Source organism: Phytophthora sojae (assembly GCF_000149755.1).
Source record: "Phytophthora sojae unplaced genomic scaffold PHYSOscaffold_1, whole genome shotgun sequence".
In the NCBI taxonomy this organism is placed as follows: domain Eukaryota; phylum Oomycota; class Peronosporomycetes; order Peronosporales; family Peronosporaceae; genus Phytophthora; species Phytophthora sojae.
In genome coordinates this window covers 8,447,229-8,470,374 of record NW_009258115.1, presented here as the reverse complement: position 1 = coordinate 8,470,374, position 23,146 = coordinate 8,447,229, and the positions used below count along the sequence as shown (strand labels likewise).

Genomic DNA, 23,146 nt, shown 5'->3' with positions numbered 1-23,146 from the left:
TTGGCGATCTTAGGATAGAGTATGTGCTATTTGCGGTATGACATTGGCGTGGGTTTTAGCTGGCATTCTCCATCTTTCTCGTAGTGCTATCACAACCAGCTCCCTGCTCTAGACCCGTCCCACCATCGCAATGACATCGGCTCGCGCGCTCATGGACTTAAACGCTGAACACGGCACGTCTGAATTGAAGGAGGGCATGCGCTTCAGCTCCGGCACAGACGCGACCTATTTCATGCAGGACTACACGTACAATGCCAATACACGCTGTTGTGTTAAAAGCAGTGGAACAATGAAGACGTACACTTGCAGCCACGCCAAAAAAACCAAGCCCAAAGGGGCCGTCTCGAATGACGAGGGAGAGACAACTGTCATCTCCTCGGTCGACGACAGGAGTATTCCCGGTGATGTGTGTGGCTGGGAGGTTCGCGTCTCGATCAAGAGAGAGCGTGGTGAGTCTCAGCTCTTCTGGGTTTCGTATATTAACGACTTGCCCAGCGACTTGTGTACGGAGGCGGGAGCCGCGAAGCAGCCACAATAGGTACTCCGTAAGCTCAGCCAAGCTCTTGGCCAGGAACTTGTCACCTGTGGGGGGGGGGGCAGCTGAGCCAGCGGCTTAATGTCCTTGGGGATGGCGTGGTGCACCTGCGTGGTCTGCATCAGGAATGTGGATGGTACAGAACTCCCCTGCTTACCCTCGCCTGCATAAAGTTTGGTACCTCGCACAGATAGTACAAATCACTGTTGTCAGCATCCATGCACATCCGTGCATAAATTCACCATATACTGATTTAACTGAAAACGGGAGGGAAAGTGTCGAGTGCGGGAAGCTTGCACAATAGCAATGCGCCGCAATGTTGTAATAAATCAGTATATTTAGTCTCCTTTGCAATTCTCTTAACCTTGCAAGATTTATTGGTCCCACCTTTTTGGCTAAGGCGGGGAGTTCTGTATGTGGTGCACCCCAACTACTCGTTTTGCAACAACGACTCCTTTTGAGACAGATGGGTCAAATCGCTACTCCTTTTGGGAAAAGCTCTTCCTTTGTGCCGTGCCAGCAGTAGGAGCCAATTCAGGAACTGAAATAAATGTGAGCGTATTGTTGCTCCAAATCGTTGCTGGAGCGAAGATACAAGAACGATTGAGGCACAACAGGTATCACTTGTGGCCACCTTCACGCCGCCAACGTTTACCTATTTCCTATCCTCATCATTTTTCTCTAGCGACGGTTCCTTGTGTGGTCCATCTGGGATCCTGGCTAGTCTCCACCGCCCCAAAACCACACACTTCCAAAGCGAATCCTAACGCAAGGATAGTTTGCGGTCGGTATGCCGTACGTAGTGTCCGTCTCCACCGGAAGATGCTTTGTTTACCGTAGTACTGTAGCCTTAGAATTCTCTCTAAAAGCTTAAGTCTACATGGCCGTACTTTATCCGTAATTTATTTCCAGATTATATTGGATTATTCGAATTTTATGCAAATCGGAAGACAACTCCAGATTCTATCAGCATAAAATCCGGATAATCTGAAATAAGTCTGCTACAAATAAATTACGAATTAAGTACCGGTGGTATGGAATGGTCATTTTCAGAAAATTACGTTCCAAACCAATAAAAACGTCAGATACGCTTTTTTACGATTACATACGCTTTTATATAGTAAGATTCGTTTTTTTTTGCGGTGGCATTCCTGATGAACTTCTTTATTGCGGCGAATTACTCCAGATAGTACACATGCTCGTACATGTCACTTCTTATACACGCTCGGACAACCGCACATCATTTCGCGTACTACACGCCCTAGCAACCTGACGTCATCCTTTTGTTGAACATGGCACATGAAGACTGAATTGAAAGTATTACCGTGCTGAACAAGATATTTAACAGCATCCGTGCCGCAGCTAACAGTACCGCAGCGTTATTTGGGCGATTCCCCTTCAGCTCGATACATGTAGCAATGCGCAAGCCGGCAGTCAGCATGCCATGTTCAGGGTCCCATCAACTTCAATTTACGCGAAATTCTAATGGTTAGAAAACCCTTTAGACAATTTCAAACTGATAAAAACGGTCATTAATCAGTTTGATTCGAATCAAATAACAAGCTGACCCATCCATAACCGGCGGCCATGCTGTAATATTAGAGAAATGTAGTTTCTACAGTTCACTATGGGCTTCTAATAACGTAAATTCCCGAATAATACTCCTTACCCGTATAGTACCCTCTAAAACGTAACCCAAGGTGTATCCCTGGGTTACAATGTTACTTCCATACAAAGATCAAGTATATATTTATGAATTTATTGTCGAAAGTATGTTTATGTATGAAATACTGGGTAATATCCATAATTTAGCATATTTGTTTTGAAAATGAGAAACTAATAAAAAGTGCCCGGGGTAATATTCGGTAATTTCCGTTAAATAATGAACAAGTTTGTGTTACTTTGGAGATTTTTTTAAGAACATGATTCTTAGGCTAAGAATCTTAGCTTATCACATCGCGCAGTTCGCGGCGTTACCATTCCTGGTTTCCTCTTTCTGGGTGACCTCGCTCTTCGGTTTTAAATTCGTCGAGTCCTGTTCAGCACCCACGGTGTCGGCGTCTGGGACCGAAGAATGGAAAACACGCGAGACCTTTTGGGATGCCTCACTGTCAACCGACGAGTCCGAACGCTGCTTGGTCGGGGCGTTCGTCTCTGGGGTCTCTGTCACGGGAGCTTCCGTTGTCTCACTTCCATCCGACGAGTCCGAGCTCTGCTTGGTTGGGGCGGTCGTTGAAGGGGCCTTGGTTGCAGGAGCTTTCGTCGCTGGGGGCACCGTAGGAGGCATGGTCGGTGCCTCGTCCTTTTTGCTTTCGGAGCTACCAGAATTCGCCTTCTGGTGGCTATCATTGCTTCCACTTGAAGTGCCCGAGTCCTGTTCAGTAGAACCGCTTTGACTCGACGAATCCGAGTGCTGAGTAGAATCACTTCCGCTTGACGAGTCCGAGTGCTGCTTCTTCGCCGGCGCGGTCGTCGTAGGAGCTTTCGTCGCGCGATGAACAATAGGGGGCATTGTCGGTGACGAGGTCTTTTCGTCGCTGTTTCCAGGGCTCGAGGACTGATGAGTTCCATTACTTCCACTTGCGGAAGTTGACCCCTCCGAGGACGTCTTGGTAGAGCCACTGCTGCTCGCCGACTCTGACTGCTGCTTAGTCGAAGGAGTCGTCGTCACGGGGGCCTTCGTTACGATCGGAGGCATCGTTGACGGCTCCTTCGTTATGGTTGGGGGCATCGTAGGTAAAGGAGTCTTCGTTGCGACTGGGGGCGTAGTCGGCGAATGAGTCTTCGATACGACTGGGGGCATCGTTGGGGAGGGGGTCTTCTTGCCATCGACGCTTCCCGAACTGAACGACTGCTGGTGCGTCTCATCGCTGCCGCTAGCCGAGGCTGAGCTCAACTGGTTCGTTTGAGGCTTGTCATCGCCACTCGATGAGTTCGAATGGCGCTTAGTAGAAGGGGTCTTCGTCACGGGAGAAACGGTCGGCGGCATTGTCGGTACGGAGGTTTTCTCGCCATGCGCACTTCCAGAGCTCGAGCGGTTGGCGTCGTCGCTTCCACTGAAAGACTTTGAGGTCACGGGCTTGTTGTCTTCGCTTCCGCTGGAGGATTTGGAGACTTGTTGAGCCGTAGGGCTGGCATTACTGCCACTGGACGAGCTCGGGTGGTTAGTGGTCGGAGGTGCTGTCGTCGCCGGGGTGTTCGTTGGAGTAGGCGTCACTGTTGGCGACTGCGTCTTCTTATCAGCAGCACTCCCTGAGCTTGAGTCCTGGTGAGATGCCTGAGAAGCGTCGCTGCTTTTCGAGTTGCTGGAGTGCTGCGAGGTTGAAGGGGCCGATGTACCAGGAGCTGTTGTTGCAGGAGTAGTGACAGGAGGAATCGTAGGCGTCACCATCGGAATCTCAACGCTTCCAGAGCCCGAAGATTCATGAGAAGTCGGACTGGTCTCATCGTGGCGACTTCCAGAAGAAGAGCTGTGCTGCGAGTTCGCTTGAGACACCTTGAAGTCCTCATCGTGGCCACTTCCTGACGCGGAGTGCTTCTGCGAGTTCTGTTCGCCATCCTTTCCGCTTGCCGAGCTCGAGTGTGGAGACGTCTGCTTGTCTTTATTGCCACTCTCCGACCCCGACTGCTTCACCGTGGGAGGAATCGTCGGAGCATCAGTAGGAGGCATCGTCGGTGGCTGTGTCTCATCCTGTTCACTCCCAGATTTCGACGACTCATGCGAAGCTGGAGTCTTGCCGTTGCCACTCGCAGAGGCTGAGCTCTGTTGCGTGGCCTGGCCGCTACTCGACGATCCCAAGGGCTTTTCGGTCGGAGGGCTAGTCGCGGGTGCCGTAGTTGACGGCGCTGTCGTTGCCGGCGCACCGGTCGGAGTCGGCAACGGGGTCTCTTCTCCTTCAAGGCTTCCGTGACTCGAGCTCGACTTGTCCTGTTCACTTCCACTACCCGAGTTCGACCCCTTCTGACCCTCGTCATGGCTGCTCGATGAGCCTGGCAGCGGCGTGGACGGCGGCGTGGACGGCGGCGTGGACGGCGGCGCCGTGGTCGAAGGCAAGTCCGTCACAGTGGGGGGAGTCGTCGGAAGCTCCGTCTTCTTGTCGTCGGCACTTCCAGCGTTCGAGTTCTTCCCTGATGCCTGTTCGCTGGTCGAGCTACCCTGCTGAGACGCGTGGTTAGCGTCACTACCGCTCGACGGACTCGACTGCTGCTCAATGGGAGTGGGGACAGCTGTAGGCACCACCGTTGGCAATGGAGTCTTATCGTCACCTTGACCGGAGCTCGAAGCTTGATGAGACTCTCCGCTCCCGCTACCCAGGGACGAGTGCTGCTGCGTGTCGTCCTTGCCACTAGACGAGATCGACTGTTGCTTGGTCGGAGGAGGGGCTGTCGTAACGGGAGTAGGCGTCGCCGTCGGTAGTACAGTCGGAATCGACGTATGATCATAGCCGACGGTCGAGTTGAACGAGTCGCCACTGCCGCTGCTGTGCTGCGCGACGTTGTCGCTGGTTTTAGCCGCCACCAGCGTGGCCGCAGTGGCCAGCAAGGTGAATGCCGCGTACAGCTTCATACTTGATCCACAGCGACGCAGCAAAGCGTCCCGCAGATGGAAAAAGTCAGAATGAACTCTTGCCCTTGTCCCCCGGCCGATAAGTGCGGGAGGCATCCACGCCATAGGGATCAGCACCGCCATACATTTCACTGTTTGTGGAGCGGTGTGGCCGGCCTTTACGCTACGTGGCCAATGTCCCAGCACTTGACGAAGAACAGCATCAAGCTCTACCAAACCAGTTGGCAATCGATAAAACTCCTCCAGGCGATGCAATGCCGACACTCAAGCTAAACTTTGGTCGGAGCATATGAATTCCTGCACGCGTTGGTGCATTTCGCCCTGGCCCAGGAAGATGGTGCCGTCCGGAGGCAAGACGCAGCCTCAAAGCCACGATCAACGCCGCAGCATAGTGTTCGTGCAATGCGACGATGTGGTGCAGTGTCGCTGTGCTGGCGCACAACAGCGGTGCAAACTTCAATTTTTAAACGACTTTTAACTTAGGCACTTGTGCTGCACCCGTCCACCATATGGAAAACTAGGCTGTGACGAGACTATTGTACCCGTTTGCGCCCGACCACGATCGTCAAGAACCGACCAAAACTGAAGCAAGTTGTATACTCCATGTATAGACCGGTAAGATGAAGAATGTTCGAGAAGGCCCAATGCCGACCACCAAAGCGACTAAGCATTTGTTACTTGATGTTAAAGAGGGTAGGACACTCTCACGTTGGCTCTCGCCTGTGGACTTAGCAACGGCACTTCGAGGGGCGCCGCTACGCGACCTGCCCCAACCCCTCGAGCCTTACGCTAAGTCCTCGGCTCGGCCAGGCGAGGTATCTGGATTAGATAGAAACTCCTACTTAGGCATACCTTCCGGCCCACGCGCCGAACATTGCAGACCTATGCTTTGCTTCGGTTGCACATGGTTGAAAGTCGAAAGTATACCGCGTATACGAAGTTCGGATGGAGGTCAGAAGTGTGGTTAGGTTATTGGTGCGGACAATTCAAAAGATGACTCCAGTAGACGAGTGCAGCAACCACTCTCTTTAACTTAAAAGTTTTAAGTCGGAGCTTGGGTTCATGCTTTGCTGTGTGTCGTGAGACTGAGTTGAGGTCACGCGACAACTTACATACTTGTAAGAGCTCTCTGGTAAGATAAGACAACTTGCTCAGGGAAGACTGCACGGTATGCAGTGCACACAGGTTGACTGAGAATAAAGTGTATGTACATGATAGAAACACCAGGTAATGCATGTACTGTATGTACATGTATTGTACCCCGAAGTATTGAGGAGCATTGACTGAGATGGTCTTCCGCGTTTGAACCATGATTGAAGTTGGTCGCATGTTGGAGAAGCATCTACCCTTCTGTAGTAAGGTTAGTAGGTTCCGTATCCACCCCACTGGTACTGCTGCTGCTCCTGCTGTTGTTGAGGATCTTGCTGGATCGGCGATGCAGTAGTGGCAGTCGGCGTCGGTGCAGTCGAAGATGGAGCTTGAGGAGTCACGCCTGGATACTGCGTTTGAGGCCTTGGGGTCTGCGTCGGCACGGGTGTCCGCGTTGGAACTGTTGCCGGTGGGGATGTGGGGGTAGACGTATTCGACGCTGGTGCAACCGTTGACTGAGACGAACCACCCGAAGTTGGAAATTGCTTGGTACCCTTCGTGCACGAACCGGCACTCAAGCTCACCGTGTCCTTCATCGATACGCCGTTGATGTCCGTCAATGATACGGTGACCTTAGAAAGGTCCGCCACCGCAGAACCAGCACCGTCGAGCAGGTAGTAGTACGCTCCGTCCAGCATCTTGGTAGCCTTGCCGTTGATCTGCAGGCTCTTGATGCCGGTCGCCACGTTCGTCGGCTGGATGGCCGTCCAGTAGTTGTTGCTGCCACCCTTCAGACAGTAGTTGACGTTGCCCGTCACGGGGCAGTCCACGAACTTCCACTTGATCGTGTAGCGCGACGGGTCCGAGCCCGTCAGCGTCTTGAACACCGACGGCGACAGGTCCAGGTCGCCGTGCTTGCACTCGGGACAACGGTCGAGGATCTGCACCACGACCGACTTGGTCTTGTCGACGCAGCGGTCATCGTCGCAGCTCACCTCGGCACAGCGGCCGCAGTTCTGCAGTCCGCTCCACTGGTCGTTGTTCAGCGCGGCGTAGTCGGTGGTGGCGAAACCGAGCGATGACATCATGTTACAGTTGCTGGAGGAGGTATCGCCAAGCGTGTAGGCCGTACCGTCACCGGTGAAGTACTCGGCATTGGCGACAGCAAGCGTGACGGCCGCGGTAAACAGCGCAAGCGACGTCGGCGACTTCATTGTTTGGAGAGTGGACGATTGAGAGGACAAGTGAGTAAATTGCGAAGTGGTTGGTGCGACGCAAAAGCGCTAATGTACGTGAAAGCCGTCGTAGTTGGTATCATGAGAAAAGCTCATCGAAATGAGCGCCTTGTGTCTGCACCACGGCAATGCCCGTACCTCCCTGTCCAGCCCCACGAGCCGGTTGTCGTCAATGGACAAAGCTTGCGGAGACCATGAGATTCATTGACGGCAACACTGTTCTTTGCTAAGCTCCGGGGTGGACTGCCACGCCGTGACTTTGCCTGGCGTCAGTCCATGTTATACAGTGTGCCCTTGTCTCGTCGCTCCGCTGGACGCGAATGCTTCGATGACACTTGGTTCGCGGCGAAGCAACGCAAGTGAAGTGGGCACCTCAACGGAGCAGGTTGCACGGGGACTCGTATTGAAGCATTGACGAATCCATTGCAGCCCCGAAATCTCATTCGCGCGCGGAGATGTCTACCACAATCGCTTGAGCTTCGCATGACTCGAGATCGACTTGGATTTGCCAAGAATGCTTGCTTATCGTTGACAACCATGAGGTGTCGTTCACCTCGGGCGCACAACGGCAACAACAGGCATGAAGTGCACAGATACGTCCAATGCTCTCCCAAAATCGTGACGAGTGCATGCACTGTACAGACTAGAGCGTGAGTACTGTAGCGCGCAAAACAGTCGAAGACGAGTCGAAGCTGCTTAAACTAAACTCTTTCGGTGAATTCAAGGAAGAGTGCTTGTTCGATGAGACGATCGCGTGGTTGGACCGGCGTAGGTCTCCGCACGCACAGGGGCCAGCAACGGAGCGCTTCAAAAACCGTTCGGACTTAACGTGGTGTCATTGTAATGACCAGCCATGAGAGATATCGCCACTTGCTTCATGATCTCAGGCAGAAGCCTCCTTTCACACTTCACTGTGCATACCACAGCGTCGGGGCCTTCTCGACCGATGGAGAGAGGTGCCAGCTCCATTGGGCTGAAATGAAGCGCGTCGGAATCCACCGTTTGTACCGCAAGTTGAAGCGCTGCGCAGGCTACGCTGCAAATCAACGGTGGGACTTTTCCTCATCCATCACACTATACAATATCAATATCACAGATCCTTCTAATGCTCATATAAGCAAACTATCGAGAGAGCTTAATTCAAGTAATTTCTGTTTTATTATACACCGCAGGTCAATCAGTATAAAGAGTTCCAAGAGTAAACCACACAGTGTCCAGAGAGGAGCGACGGAGCTGGTCTTCGCTCGCTCCCGCGGGTGCTCTCCAGCACCGACACAACCCACCCCCGCAGCATGTCGAGCTCGCTGTCGTCCACGTCCTCGGGCTCAAGCTCTTCGGCTGCCGTCGTCTCCGCCGGCAGCAGCAGCAGCGCTGTGGCCGCCTCGGACTGCGCCTGGGAGCAGGTGACGACGGGCGACTCGTGCTACATCCAGCCTCGCTCCTGCTACGACTGCCTCAACACGGCGCTGAGCAACGGGCAAGTATGTGCATTTCTTATTTTCTCTCTTTCCATCGAGTCTGACAGTAAAATAAATCCCTTCTAACTAAGAAATTGATACACTTTTGCCTCCATGTAGGAATGCGTGTTGACGCCGTACGGCCTGTGTGAGAACATCTCGGCTTATGACTACACGGAGGACTACCGACGTGCGCAGTCGGCGTTCACGTATCCGATCCACTACAATTACTTCCCAGAGGTCAACACCACCTACTGCGAGCCTAACGACTCGGTGTGCAATTCTTGTCAAGAAACCACCTTCACTGTTGGGAACAACAACCCGTCCGTGTATTGCACGGGCACCGACGACTGCGTCTGCGTCGCCGTGTGCGAGTCCGAGTCCTGGTGGAACGATACGCTCGCGAGACTCGCAGCGTATCTAAAGGAGAACAACGAGACGACGACTTGCCCATTGGCGGCCAATTCGTCGTCTACCTCTGCGGGCGCTGACGCTTCAGCGTCCAGCAGTTTGACGGTGCCAGCCACCAAGGACGCCTACGCTGCGGACGACGAGTGTAAGTGGTACCAGAACTCGACGCTGTGTCAGACCCCGCGGACATGCTACGACTGTCTGAACACGGCGCTTTACAGCGGACGCAAGTGCACCATCACACCGGGAGGATACTGCACGACGATCGATGAATACGACTACACTCTGGACTATCGGAGGGTGTATTCCGACAGTGCAGCGCACTATTTTCCGTCGACGAATACGACGTACTGCGAGTATGACGACGCTACGTGCACGAAATGCCTGAGTGACAAGGTCTTGGACGCGTATTCTGGGAAAGCAAACCTGTCGGCGTATTGTGTTGGCGAGAGCGACTGCGTTTGTGTGGCGTTTTGCGAATCGCCGAACTGGAGGTCTATCGTGGTGGCAGAAGGCTGTGAAGCTTCGTCGGCCACGGACGAGAGTACTGGATCCAGCCTCTCACCCATTGGCATTGCAGCTATCGTCGTGATTGGCATTTTACTCGCGCTGTCGGCGCTGTTGCAGCTCTTCAACATGTTCCGCGCTCGTCGTAAGTGGTCTGATGGGGTTTCATTTATGGTTTGAGTGCTAACTTTTGTCGTGATATTCATGAAATTCAGGAAGGGAAGCTCGCTGGCACAACATGATCACACAAAGCATCGCAGTGCGCAGGCAGCCCACGACGGGTCTCACTCTGGAGCTGTCGGCGTGGAAAGAGATGCGCAATGGGCTCATCGCCGATGAACGCAACATCAGCGACAAAGAGTTTGTCGGCCACCATCTCACTGACGCTCCAGACGATGCTCCTATGGTAACTGTAGAGGAAGGTGACGGCTACCGCCCGCTGTCCCCTGGTGTGCCCGTGCTCCCTGCTCCACCTCCATCGCCAGCTCGACCGTCAGCGGTGGCAATACAATCGTCGGCATCGATTTAGCCTGCGCTCTGCAGAATTTCCTGCCCCCAAACCTGAATTACTTGTTACTATGAAAGCTACAAGTAGAAGAAATCGAAAATTTGTGCATCATCCTGACGAATAGCGATCTTGTTGACGACAACTCCATATGCCAGTGGCTCGCTCGATAGGAAGATTGCCTCCGACAAGGCCGGCGGCCACAATGGCAGTGACCGCACTAAGCGAGTATGCAAATGCTTCAGGGTGAGCCGCGTGGATTGCAGTCTTGCACGGTCCAAGATCTTGATAATGCTCGAAGTGGAAAATCTCGCTGTGGCAACCTTCTCCGGCGTCGCGGCGTTCGTTGTTCCTCATTCCAAATGTATCGATCGCGTCACAAACTGTTGCGGCAGCAACTTGACCTTGCCAATTCGGATTGATGCGAAGGACCAGAAGCGTATCTTCGTCCGTTAAATTGAGTTCCTTTTCAAGAACTTGGCGCTGCTCGTCACTCAGTCCGATCAACGACTGCGTCAGCTTTGCGGCACTGGCAGGAAGGAGGTGCGGGTCCGATGCGTTGCTTCCATCCACTAGCGGCGAGACCCTTCCTCTCCTTGTACCGACCCCGAATTCATCGGCGCCGTCATTTTGCTCTTCATGTTGCCTGTCTTCTTCTTCGCCATCTTGAGCAATGGGAAAGGGAAACAGAAAATCTCGAGAACCCCCGTCAACTTAAATACGAGAGCAAAAGATGTCTATTGACTGAGGCAACATTCCGCGTTTGAACCAGTACTAGGCTCTTGCAATTGCTAAGCTGAATACTGTAGAGAACTAGCTTGAAAAAAAGCTGAAAATGCTAATTGATTTTTCGGGATCCAGTTCACTCTGGTTTAATTGCGTTGACACTGAGGTGGGAGATGTTGATGAATGGAAGCGTGTATTCATTCTAGCCAGAAGTGAGCTGGAGAAATCGATATGCATAGCCTAAAACGTTGAGGAGGGTTGGGTAGCTGTGCCAGCTAAAAGTTGAAAAGGATATGATTCTTTAAACAACTCAAGTTAGAATACGCAAAAAAAATGTGGATTAAAAGCTCAAGAACGACTTGAACACTACATCACCTGTCAGGGAGAACTGAACAACATCTAACGCAACATCGCCAATGCGGGCGCGACCTCTTCGGGGTGTAGAGAACGATATTGCTCGCTGGGTGAAGCAGGGCGAAAGCCTTCACCTTCCTCTACAATCACCGCCATCCCCTCCGCCGCCGATAATTGAATCCTCATCACCCCTGCTGACCCAGCCCCCGGCGTTCCGTTTCCGTGCTCTGTCTCAATCAGTTTCTCTCGCATCGACTTCCACCCTGACAACGCCAACTGCGGGCCACGGGGCGACCTCGGCGGACGTCGACTTCCCACAACAGACGGATCCGTCGGATACAACTCGAACCCTGAAAAATAGCCATGGTTAGCACTATCATAACCTTCACTTAAACTTTTCATAACTTACATGGCAGGGTGCACTTCAACAGCTTCTTGATACAATAGGTGAGCATGGAGAAGACAATGAACGAGGCGAAGCCCATGGCAATCACCAGCATGATGCTCCCGACTTTGGCCCTCTCGTAGGCTGGACACTCGTCTTGAATCACCAGCGAGTTCTTCGCCTCCCGTTCACAGACGGCAAGACAAATGCAGCCATTCTCTCCGGAACACACGGGCGATGACTTGACTTCTCCGCTTGCCGCGTACTCCTCCAGCCATCGAGCACGACAGGTAGAACAGTTCTTGTCCGACGCCTCACAGTAGGTAGAACCGGCTGCCAGGTAGTACGATTCTCCATCCACTCGGTCCGAAGTGCTTAAACATTGGCCGATGTTGCCAACTGCACACTGCATGAATACAATTTTAGTAAAAATTTAGGCTAGTGTTAACCCGGTTAGGTTAGTGTTTAAAGTGTGCCTACCGTGTCGCCCACGACGCCGACGTTTAGACAGTCGTAGCACGTCCGGGACTGCTCACAGCTCGCACCCGCGTACCACGTGCACGAGTCTCCGCTGGTGGAGACGTTGGTGGGGGTCGTCACCTCCGCTGCAGCGCTGGAACTACCGTTGGACCCCCAGGAGGAAGCCATGGCGGGGGATTTACCACGTTAGAGACTTTTTCTTCGATTGGCGGTGGTACATCTCCGACGGCACCGCGCATCTTCATCGTGGTCTGGTGGTGCCGCAGCTTCAACGTAGCTCGCACTTAATCGAACTAGCGTCTGCGACGTGTGAGCACTTCAACTGTCATAGTGTGTTCACAACTTGTGCGCGCCTAAAGAGTGGCGGTGGGGCCTTCTACCAGTAATTCAGGGCTGCGAGTTGGCACGTCCAGTCTGACTGTGTCTCCCTCGACGAGCTCGTGCTCGGCCTCGATGAGCTTCTCGCGCAGTGACTTCCAGCCAGCCAAGCTCAGTTGAGGTTTCGAAGGAGCATGGTGTGCCGATTCAGATTCTGGAAAATACCACGGCCCGTGGTCCACGGGAGCTAAGATGAGGCTTTGTTATCCTTTTCGCATCGTATCAATAAGATATGCACAACTTACCTCGCCGGCTGTGTCTCCGCACCACAAAGACAGATAACAACACAACACCGCCGATGCACAGGGCCAAGATGATACCGATCTGCGTTCCAGGTGAAAAATCTTGAAAATTGTCGGCACTGGTGCTTGACCCATCGCACTTGTTTGCGATGACCGTCTGCTCCCAATTCGGCACCTCCACCGCTGCAACGCACACACAGCCGTCTGACCCCGTGCAGTACGTCTTGGTGCCGGTACTTCCTGTTGTCTCGTAGTCGGTTGTCCACTCCGAGAGGCAAGTCGAGCACACTGAGTCGTTCGCACTGCAGTACGAGTAGTTGGATGCCGGGAAGTACCCCGACGGAGGCTCGGACTCCTTGTAGACGGAAACGCTGACGCAGGCGCCATTGGGGTCGATGGCACACTCGTCCGTCGAGAGCAACACATTGAGGCAGTCGTAGCCCGTCCGAGGCTGCGAGCAGCTCTCGCCGGCGTACCATGTGCAAGAATCGCCAGCATTTGAGCTGGTCGTCTTGGTCACAGTCCTCGAGTCACCCGCTGTTGAGGTGGAGTTCGTGGACATCTTGGTTGTTTGCTGTTTGCTGGAAATTTTACTTTGAGTTACCTGTCGATCGGAGATGCTTAGCGGTATGTAGACGTGGGTGCACTTGCGTGCAGGGTGAAGCTGGTCTGTGCTGGTACATGTACATGTAGTAGGTATATGCAAACAGAGTTCATCATGAACAGTGTTTGCAACTGCTCATCCTATGCAACTGAAGGTCCTGTGTGAACTGTCTCAAGCAACTAGCTTGAAGCAACGTGCATGCATCGTTAGATCTTGCTCGAGCCAAACGTAGGAGCAGACCATCACTCACTACGTTGTTTGTGTTACGGTCAGGACTCCGCCAGTGCTCTGCTGGTAATACTTCGAAGTACATGACATGATTTCTTTAGCAGGGACGCTGCAGTACATATTTTTTGCTCGGCAGTACAGTACTTTTGTTTTGCTACAAGTCGGATGCAGTGGCGGGATTTCCCTGTTCATGGCATGAGTGCTACTCAGTCTTCGAGGGCATCGGTACAAATTGACACTTCGTGCACAGGCCACCCAGAATGCAGTACGATGAGCCATCGACGATGACCTCCGCGCTCAATTCTCGAGCTAAAAGGGTGAGTATTAAGAACATGGCAAACGTCGCGGGCTCGTAGTCCGCCTTGCCTCCCGTAGGCAAACTGCCAGTTTATAGAAGCAACCAGCGCTACCGAAAAAGTTTTTGATAACACTAGGAACGCTGATGACTTACACCTCCAATTTCTCTGTGTCCTAATCGTCTTCGAAGGCTCGTGTGGATTGCACTGATGGAGAGCATCACTCTCCCTCGACTTTTTCCTGATGTTGCGTATTAATTTATAGTAACGTTAATAGCAAGTACCAGGTCCACACTTCAACGTCTTGTTGGCATCATCGCCCGCACTCATGTTGGCACCATTCCTACGAAGTGCCAAGGCTGTGACGTGTGAGCACTTCAACTGGTCTCATAGCAATAAGAAATATTCGCGACGTGCTTCTGCTTGTCTGGTCTGTTCTGGGTCTTCACTTGTTCACGCCAGGAGGAGTTTACATCGGAGCCATCATGTACTGGGCCTCGTATGGTGGAGGCGACTCTGGCCGCCGAGGAGCAACGGTGCACACCTCGACAGTGATAGCAGGCGCCTCCGCCAATGCCTCGGCACTGCGAGTTGTCGTGTCCAGCCTGGTTGTGTCTCCCCTGACGAAACCATGTTCCGTCTCGATAAGCTTCGCGCGCAGCGACTTCCAACCGGCCAAGCTGAGTTGGGGTCCCGGCGGAGTACGAAGCACTGAGCCAGATCCTGCAAAACCGCAACACACAGTTAGAATTTCCAATCCCCAATTACCAAGAACATATCGATTGTTGCATGACGCACTTGAAGCCCGAAACGAAGCTAACCGGATGCACCTCCGCACCGCGAAAATGGAGAAAATCATGACGCCGCCGATGCACATGGCCAAGATGATGCAGATCCGCGTACCCGACGAGAACTCTTGTGAACTGTCGGCACTAGCGCTCGAGCCATCGCACTGGTTTGCGATGACCGTCGTCTCCCAATCCGGCACCTCCGCCGCTGCGACGCACACGCAGCCGTCCGATCCCGTGCAGTACGTCTTGGTGCCGGCACTCCCCGTCGTCTCGTAGTTGGTAGTCCACTCGGCGATGCACGTCGAGCACACCGAGTCGTTCGCACTGCAGTACGTGTAGTTGGAGGCCGGGAAGTACCAGGACAGAGGCTCGTAGTACGCTCGATCGGCCAGGTACTCCTCGTAGACGGACATGCTGACGCAGGCGCCATTGGGGTCGATGGCGCACTCGTCCGTCGAGAGCAACACATTGAGGCAGTCGTAGCCTGTCCGAGGCTGCGAGCAGCTCTCGCCAGCATACCAGGTGCAGGAATCGCTCGTGTTCGAGCTGGTCGTCTTGGTCACAGTCTCCGAATCACCCGAGGACGAGCTGGAGTTCGCGGACATCTTGATCCGGCGCTGCAAATTCTACTTTGGCGGCGGCATTCCGTCGCAGGAAGCTCGATGCGTGGCCGTCGCACCGAGGTACACTGGGGCGCACTTGTTTTGTGGTGCTGCGACCCCTTGTTGTGCTTCGACTGGCTCCGATATGAGCGCAAAGCAGAAGATGGGCTGCGCTTGTCTCTTTTGGGCGCATCTTCAGCTTGCAGAAACACGCAGAGCTGAAACGGGTTTAATCTATCGGTTTAAACGGATGAAACGGTGACGTTTGGTCTCGATACAGCCAGGAAGCAAATGTTGTGGCGGAGGAGTGTTCCAAGGCGGAAGAGGAGATGCCAGGTGAATCGATCTTGGGCGTACCAACAGACCATACTTTCCTGGCGTTATTGGTACATGCACACGAAAAGGTTTCAATCGGGAATTGTTCGTGCAAAGGCCAGATTACTGTGCCTTGTACTGGCGCTTGAGCTGCATGTATGTCATGTGCTGCAACAAACGTAATGAATGGACACCTTTCACAGCAAAAGATGGGATGAACTGCTCCACGTCCAAGGAATCCGGGCAAAATACCTACTGGAGTGCGTGTAGGGAGCAATGTAGTGGTGATGTCCGCTCATCAACGCGCTAAGGTAGTAATGACCTTTAGGATTCGAACGCTCCGCTGCCGTTCGTGCACGTGGTCATCCTGGCGATCAATGTCCAAGCTCTTCCCATGAATGGAGCCGCTTGTTATTGATATAGCGTCAATCGAGAAAGCAATTTGCGGCAACTTCTAAGCTTACCAAGCTCGATTTTCTTCGTGGACTCCACTCGTCGCTTCTAACCTAGAGCAGCTTCATCGCCACAGTAAATTGAATCACGGCTTTGCTTTTATTGTGCGCCATTCTGTCCTGTTGACAGTGTACACTTCAAACACCACTTCTCAACACCTCAAATTTTGCGAGGGGTCATTCAAGCAGTTTAAACGTTTAAGCATATTCGTCGCCGCTGAATACTGGTGCTGCGTGCGCCTAGCACTAGTTGAAGTCGCAGGATACCTGAACGCCATTTCTGAAGCGAGCGACCACTAAGACTGCAACCGAGGCGCATCGATAGGCTGCCGTGCTGTCTGGCTCGGCGACATTGCGCGGTAGACTTCTCCTTCCTCCAATGCGTCTGCTGTACTTGCCGCCGCCACATCCGACTGCGACTCTACTGTAGACGCCTCAGTTCGGATTCCAAAGGCCTCCTGCTCGACGGCAATGAGCTTCTCACGCAGCTCCTTCCAAGCAGTCAACTCAAGCTGCGGGCCTTTAGGCGACCGACGCGGCACCGCCCAAGTCTCACGTATAGCTGCAGCAATGAATGACACAAAGAATAATGAGTTCCCGATTATCAAGAGCGAGTGCAAAATGCCACAACGTACCGGGGACGTAAGATCCGCGTCCTCGACAATTGCCTCGCCCTCGGAGCAGCAGCTTGATGCCCCACAGTCCAAGCAAAACGCCCATCGCGATCCCTATAGCGAGCGCGAAGCCAATTCGAGACGCTGTCGAGGTTCGGCTACTATTCGTACCGATGCTGCCGCTTGAGCTGCACTGGTCTGTCACGATCGACGAAGACCAATCTGGCAGCTCACACCGAGCCAGACACAAGCAGCCGTCGAGTCCTGTGCAATACGACGGTGTTTCGATCGTTCCTGCCGACTTGTAGTCGGATATCCACGTCGACCTGCACGCTGAACACGCCGCGTCGTCGGCGCTGCAGTACTTGTACTCGCTGGACGGGTAATATTTGTAGTAGATGCCGAACTCCTCCTGTGTGCTCAAGAAGTGCGCGTACTCGTCCAGATTCACGCACATGCCGTTGGGCATGACGGCGCACTCCCCACTGGAGACCTTGACGTTCAAGCAGTCGTAGCATGTGCGTGGCCGCTTGCAGCTCGAGTCCGCGTACCAAGTGCAGGAATTCGCGGTGTTTGAGCTGACAGTCTTGGTAACGGGCGTGGGCGTGTCACCAACATTGTCACCCACGGACGAGCTTGAGCCTGAAGACGAGTGCGACGCGTTCATAGTATGTGTAGGGAGCTCGAATTGGTCTAGCGAGGAGCTACTGCCAGAGTGCTGGCGATACAGTCTGCACCGCTAATTGATCTTCGTCCATACCTCGGGCCAAATGCAGCCAAACAGCAGATGCTGGTGCGGAGCGGCTCCAAACCTTGACTTGCGGCAAGAATCCAGCCGAATCTGCGCAAAATGGCAATCATCTGTAGGGTTCTGCGATAGACGTTGTGCTTCGTGTCCGTCTGGGAATGCTGGGCTCCGGAGATCTACTGCCGCGGATTAACAACTCTGCTGGGTTACGCGGCGTGTTTACAAGTTATCATATTTACAATTCGGGTTAAGACGGGAGGCCAGCTCCTCTCCGTCCCAATAACTGCTTCCTGGCAGCACGACGTCGCGGTTGCTGGACGAGTCGAGCTGTCTTCCTTGATGCTGGCTGGATGGCTGGCTTGATAATATTGGGTGAGCTTCAGCAGCTAGAGGGGAGTTCTCTCTTGCTGCGCAGTCTCGTGCGCGCGTCGTTCCAACTCGCCGGGCGACGCTGGACGGAATCCCTCCCCCTGCTCGAGCCTGATCTCCGGCCCAGATTCGACTGTCGCGGGGGCGAAGGAGCTGTTGCTGGTGCTCGCGTTGGTACCGATATAACGCTGCAGCGCCACTGCGTCGTTGGCGTTCACAAAGCCGTTCTCTGTGTCGATGAGGTTCTGGCGCAGCGACTTCCACCCAGTCAGCGTCAGCTGCGGTCCTGTCGGTGGCGGCCGCGGCCTCGTGCGGGTTTCGCGGCGAATGACTGCATCATATCAACAAGAAATAGTGAGCTTCTGCGCGTGTCGACCTCTACATTGCAACCACCACTAACTTACCACCAGGCTCATTGTGCCAGCGACTGACGAATCGGCGCACTCCCCACGTGGCGAAGGCTAGCAGCACCGCCACCGCAACGCCTACGAATATTGAGATCGTGATGCGCGTGGCCATGGACGACCCGGAGTCGGCTCCGTCTCCACTGCCGCTCGCCGAGCACTGGTCGTTGATGACCGTGTCCTGCCAGTCGGGCACCTCGCAGTCCGCGATGCACACGCAGCCGTCCGTGCCCGTGCAGTACGAGGACATGCCGGCGCTGCCCGTGCTCTCGAAGTTGGCGTTCCACTGCTGGATGCACGTGGAGCAGACCGAGTCGTTGGCGCTGCAGTACGTGTACTTGCTGGACGGGAAGTAGCGCTGCAGCGGCGTGTAGTAGTAGCGGTTGGCCAGGTAGCTCTCGTACGTGCTCATGCTCACGCACGCGCCGTTCGGGTCCACGGCGCACGCGTCGTTGGACAGCAGCACGTTGAGGCAGTCCGAGCACGTGCGCGGCCGCGAGCACTCACCGTCGTCATACCACGTGCACGAGTCGCCGGCGTTGGAGCTCACGCTCTTGTCCGAGTCGCCCACGTCCGTGGCATTGCTGTCGTCTGCGGCGGAGCTCTGGATGCTCACGTCGACGGTGTCGGAGCCGCTGCGGGTGCTGGTGCTGGAGCTGGAGGTGTCGTTGACGCTGACACCGGTGGCGGCGGAGGGCTCTGTGGTCTCCATTAATTTGCTAGTCGCCAGTCAGCCGCGCGAATAAGAACTGAGGGGGTCTTGTAACGGTCGAGGCTGGACTTGGGAGTCTTGAGGGAGGAAGCTTGCGAATGCGGGAGCGGGAGCGGAGCTGCCCTGCGTGCTGCCTGCTTGCCACGCGCGACTGGCGGATCGAAAGGGATGGCTTGTGTCTAACCTTGGGCTTGCGTGCTGCCCTCACCCTCACCCTCGGCCCGCGGTTGTATCACTTGATGTGTCACTTGATCTCGAACCGGAGGTTATGGATGTAAACTGACTCCAGACACATACGTCACCATCTGCACATTCTTTGGTACGCAAAGCGTGATGCCCTACCGGTTTATGCTCTCCAGTCGAATCCTCGTGGACTATTGCAGTCAATCCCGGTCTGGTTTTGTCAGAGAGCAACAGTGAATCCCAAGTGCATAGGCGATACATTACCTGCTCTCGCGGACTGTCGCTTTGTCATTGGCCAGCATCCCTTCAGGGTCTCTTTTCTTTCGCAATTGATTACGCTGTCCGTCTATACTCAAACCAAGTCTAAAATACAGAAACTCAAACCGGCAACTTCAACTTGCCATTGGTCGGAGGCGGCCGCGGCCTTCGCCCACAGGGTCCACCTTGCTGTCTATGAGCTCCTCGCGCAGCGCCTTCCAGGCCGGCAGCTCCAGCTCCAGCGTCGAGCGCCGCGTCTCGGACCGTCGACAGCGCATGGACTCCCTCCTCCGGGCTAAAACCGCCCGCCGCACGCGCCAGACGCCGAGAATCACGCCCAGCACCACCGCCACCGCCAGACTGAGGCAGACGCAGAAGGTTTTCCACGGCAACTCGGAGCCGTAGAGGTTCGAGGAAGTCGAGGACGTCGAAGCCGCGCACTTGTCGGCCAGCACAGTCGCTTGCCAGCTCGCAGACTGGCAGAACGCCACGCAGATGCAGCCGTCCGAGCCGACGCAGTAGGACGCCGAGTTGCTGGTAGCACTAGAGAGGCCGCAGTTTGTGCACGCTCGGTCACTGGGCTCGCAGTATGTCGTGTTGGTGGACGGGTAGAAGTACCCGTTGGCGGCCCCGCTGCTGCTTGGGCTGCGGAAGTCCAGCTTGTAGTTGTAGCTCGTCGCCAGTGTGGCGCAGTATCCGTCGGGCGTGATCGTGCACGCGTCGCCACTGTCTGCCACCGTGTTGAGGCAGTCGTAGCAGGTCCGCGGTGTGCTGCACAGCGTCGTGTTCTGGTACCATGTGCACTTGTCTTCGCTGGCAAGGGTGTCCTTGCTGCTTGAGGCGGCCGGCGAACCAGAGCTAGAATCATTGGACTCTGACTCAGCACCGGTAATAGCGTTGACGGTGTCTGTCGCGAAGCTGCAGCCTTCGGGTGTGCCTCCGCCGACAGCGAGGATGATCAGAGGCAGACGTTTCCGCGCGTAGCTAAGCCACGACGAAGACTCGCAGCTGTCAAGCAGGACGCAGTCGGTTGTGCTGGAAGACGATGAAGATCCGTTGCTGGCAGTGCAGTACGTCTCGTTCCCCGCCACGTAGTAGGTGCCCCCAGCACTTGACAACGTTTCTTCATATTCCTTCAAGCCTAAGCAAATGCCCTGGTCAGTCAGCACGCAGGTCTGTCCGAGCACAGCGGCGTTGGTTAGCTGGATGCCATCGTCTGTCGGGCCATTTGATCAGCAAGACTACCTCTCCGGTGGTGGGGGTATCCGCTAGACACTCACTGCAAGTCCGCGGCTCCAGGAAGCAGTCACCGTCCTGGGCCGTCGTCGTCTTCCAGCTGCAGCTCGAAGCACTGATGGTGTCGGCCGACGCCGACGCGCTCGCGTTCCGATCCGTCATTTACGGGGACTTTCCAGCAATGAATGAAGAGTAGCCAGCCACTCGTCGCACAAGTGAGACTTCACCTACCGAGCGATTATGAAAATCGATCTCGGACGAATCGCCTGCGGGCCGCACACCGGATTGGACGATCGGCCACGAACGCGGGGATGACGGTGGACGCATCCAGCCGTAAGCTTTGGGACTGCAACCACACAACCGGCGGTTGCCTCTCACGGTCGATCCAAACGGAGACGACGTGAGCTCCTCATTGCTGGATTGGAACAATGTACGTGGTCGACGCGCAGGAGGTTATGGGGTGACGACACGAACGTTGATTCCCGTGCAGCATTGAAGGTAAAGCAGACCAGCGAAGCTCCACCATGCGTGATTGCCTCCAGGAGCTTGAAATCGCCAAAGCTATTCAGATATCGATCCACACAAGGCAGAGCTCTCGAAGTCTAGAGGATCCATCCAATCGAGCTCGATCCGATTCTCGTCCGTCGGCCCCAGCTCACGAAGACGTCGGGGTCCGCCCTTGTTGAGTCTGCCCCTGCGGGAAGCTTTGGTGCGAAATCGGACCACGTTGAAGCGCACTTCAAGGCCTGGCGCTGAATGCCATCCGAAAGCTTCCGCCAAGCGGACCGTGCGCGTGTTTTGCCACCAATCGCTCCCCACCACACATGCAACTCGTTCACAGCTACGCACTCATATTAAGCTCCACCTACTGCACCTAGGCTGTGCGGTCCCCCAACTCTGCATACGGCGTCGAGCGCGCGTCCATTTCCTCGTCCTCGTCCTCCTCACCCTCGGCAATGCTGACGGGCTGACTCGGCCGCGGTCTTACCACGTTGGTGTTGTCGATGCTAGATCGGCGCCTTCCCGTGCTCGTCACGGCCGTAAGCGGGTGCTGCGGATCCTCGAACTCGATCGACAGCGTCGCCACCTGCAGGTTGGTGAGCGGCGCAGCAACGTTGGCTGCATTAGCCGCCTCCGTCGCTGCAGCTGTGGGGGTCGCTACCGCCTCACCCGCTCCAGCAGCCCCCACGATCGCCGTCTGGTTCGCCACGAGTTCGGCGCAGTACTTCTTCCAGCCCACGAGCGGCAGCAGTGGGCCGTTCACGGGCGGCCGGTTGCGGCAGGCTTCCTCGCACGCTTGCCGGCGCTTGCGGAGGCGACGCACCCACCACAGATAAGCGATCACGGGAATGGTGAAGCACAAGATGACGATGGTGATGATGTCGTCCACCGAGACGCCCATGACGCTCACGGTCGTCGTGGCGCTCAGCGTGGCGCAGTACTCGCTCGAGACCTTGGAGCTGTACACGGGCGACTCGCAGAAGCCCACGCACACGCAGTCGCCTGCGCCAACGCAGAACTGCGACGGGTCCGTCGTGCCCGACGCCGACTTGATGAACTGGTCGGCCGCGCAGGCCTCGCACACCGAGTCGCTGTCCTCGCAGTACGTGGTGTTGGTGGACGGGAAGTAGTGCGGTGCGGCGGCGCTGCTGTTGAGGCGGTAGTCCTCCTGCCACACATATTCGGCCATGGTGGTGCACAGTCCGGCGCTGCTGATGACGCACTGGACGCCGTTACTGGGCGACGTGTTCAGGCAGTCGTAGCACGAGCGAGGCGAGTCGCAGGCGTCCGAGCTCTGCTGCTTCCACATGCATACATTCTCGCTGGCTTTGGTGTAGACGGCGGCCGAAGTCGGCGCGGGCGTTGGGACGGCGATTTCCGCCTCGGAAGACGAGGAAGGCGAGCTGTCCGACGACTGCGATGCAGTTGACGCCATTGTTGATGCAAAGTGACTTGGACTCTGAAGTATCTGCTGGCTCTGATTCCAAAAAAGCGCTTTTTTCACGCTCGACCTCTGATTGGCTCGTTGAGCGTGTCAAACAGCCGCCCATCACCCTGAGACTTACAGACGACATTCAGAAGACATTAACGGACCACTTCAACTTACGTTCATTCACTTTTTAGCAGCTCTCAGAGCTTCCAGCAACAGCTCACTAATCTCGATCTTCTCCTCTCTGACAGCGACAGCGAGTGCAGAGAGGCCTTGCTTATTCACAGCACGAACATCCGCACCGTTCTCCAGCAGCAACTCGACCAGATCTGGCGCGTTATTCTCAACGGCGAAATGCAGTGCAGTCTGTCCATCGCTTACAGCAGGTGCATAACCTTTGGCATCTTGTAGGAGACATCGGACGACATCGCGCATTGCGGCTACCACTGGTGCTTCCCCCTCTTGGTTTTCTTCGTCAATTTTGGCCCCGCATTCGACTAGTGCCTGACAGGTAACCACATGCCCTGCTGCTG

The 23,146-nt window shown here is 55.0% G+C and overlaps 11 protein-coding genes across 11 annotated transcripts; 2 read left to right on the top strand and 9 right to left on the bottom strand.

Moving 5' to 3' along the window:
• Positions 1–130: 130 nt before the first annotated feature.
• PHYSODRAFT_322689 (hypothetical protein) lies at positions 131–538 on the top strand (the record flags this gene model as incomplete). The annotated part of the gene is made up of 1 exon (XM_009518111.1): positions 131–538. One exon carries the CDS (start codon positions 131–133, stop codon positions 536–538), a length of 408 nt encoding a protein of 135 aa, XP_009516406.1.
• Positions 539–2,486: 1,948 nt separating this feature from the next.
• Positions 2,487–5,102, bottom strand: PHYSODRAFT_246319 (hypothetical protein; the record flags this gene model as incomplete). The annotated part of the gene is made up of 1 exon (XM_009518110.1): positions 2,487–5,102. One exon carries the CDS (start codon positions 5,100–5,102, stop codon positions 2,487–2,489), a length of 2,616 nt encoding a protein of 871 aa, XP_009516405.1.
• A 1,361-nt stretch (positions 5,103–6,463) lies between these two features.
• Positions 6,464–7,405, bottom strand: PHYSODRAFT_246298 (hypothetical protein; the record flags this gene model as incomplete). Its single annotated transcript, XM_009518109.1, has 1 exon — positions 6,464–7,405. The coding sequence occupies one exon, from the start codon at positions 7,403–7,405 to the stop codon at positions 6,464–6,466; it is 942 nt and encodes a 313-aa protein (XP_009516404.1).
• Positions 7,406–8,718: 1,313 nt separating this feature from the next.
• PHYSODRAFT_473340 (hypothetical protein) lies at positions 8,719–10,330 on the top strand (the record flags this gene model as incomplete). The annotated part of the gene is made up of 3 exons (XM_009518108.1): positions 8,719–8,907; positions 9,004–9,946; positions 10,017–10,330. The coding sequence occupies 3 exons, from the start codon at positions 8,719–8,721 to the stop codon at positions 10,328–10,330; spliced, it is 1,446 nt and encodes a 481-aa protein (XP_009516403.1).
• Positions 10,331–11,431: 1,101 nt separating this feature from the next.
• Positions 11,432–12,419, bottom strand: PHYSODRAFT_309663 (hypothetical protein; the record flags this gene model as incomplete). Its single annotated transcript, XM_009518107.1, has 3 exons — positions 11,432–11,681; positions 11,792–12,177; positions 12,252–12,419. 3 exons carry the CDS (start codon positions 12,417–12,419, stop codon positions 11,432–11,434), a joined length of 804 nt encoding a protein of 267 aa, XP_009516402.1.
• A 185-nt stretch (positions 12,420–12,604) lies between these two features.
• Positions 12,605–13,823, bottom strand: PHYSODRAFT_294421 (hypothetical protein; the record flags this gene model as incomplete). The annotated part of the gene is made up of 3 exons (XM_009518106.1): positions 12,605–12,816; positions 12,875–13,545; positions 13,726–13,823. 3 exons carry the CDS (start codon positions 13,821–13,823, stop codon positions 12,605–12,607), a joined length of 981 nt encoding a protein of 326 aa, XP_009516401.1.
• Positions 13,824–14,468: 645 nt separating this feature from the next.
• On the bottom strand, positions 14,469–15,395 carry PHYSODRAFT_471075 (hypothetical protein; the record flags this gene model as incomplete). The annotated part of the gene is made up of 2 exons (XM_009518105.1): positions 14,469–14,722; positions 14,798–15,395. 2 exons carry the CDS (start codon positions 15,393–15,395, stop codon positions 14,469–14,471), a joined length of 852 nt encoding a protein of 283 aa, XP_009516400.1.
• Positions 15,396–16,795: 1,400 nt separating this feature from the next.
• Positions 16,796–17,428, bottom strand: PHYSODRAFT_443670 (hypothetical protein; the record flags this gene model as incomplete). Its single annotated transcript, XM_009518104.1, has 1 exon — positions 16,796–17,428. A coding segment is annotated over one exon (633 nt), but the record flags the coding sequence as incomplete, so codon positions are not given.
• Positions 17,429–18,268: 840 nt separating this feature from the next.
• Positions 18,269–18,706, bottom strand: PHYSODRAFT_475342 (hypothetical protein; the record flags this gene model as incomplete). Its single annotated transcript, XM_009518103.1, has 1 exon — positions 18,269–18,706. One exon carries the CDS (start codon positions 18,704–18,706, stop codon positions 18,269–18,271), a length of 438 nt encoding a protein of 145 aa, XP_009516398.1.
• Positions 18,707–19,581: 875 nt separating this feature from the next.
• Positions 19,582–20,845, bottom strand: PHYSODRAFT_309660 (hypothetical protein; the record flags this gene model as incomplete). Its single annotated transcript, XM_009518102.1, has 2 exons — positions 19,582–20,622; positions 20,693–20,845. 2 exons carry the CDS (start codon positions 20,843–20,845, stop codon positions 19,582–19,584), a joined length of 1,194 nt encoding a protein of 397 aa, XP_009516397.1.
• Positions 20,846–21,560: 715 nt separating this feature from the next.
• On the bottom strand, positions 21,561–22,580 carry PHYSODRAFT_412587 (hypothetical protein; the record flags this gene model as incomplete). The annotated part of the gene is made up of 1 exon (XM_009518101.1): positions 21,561–22,580. A coding segment is annotated over one exon (1,020 nt), but the record flags the coding sequence as incomplete, so codon positions are not given.
• Between the last annotated feature and the right edge of the window lie 566 nt (positions 22,581–23,146).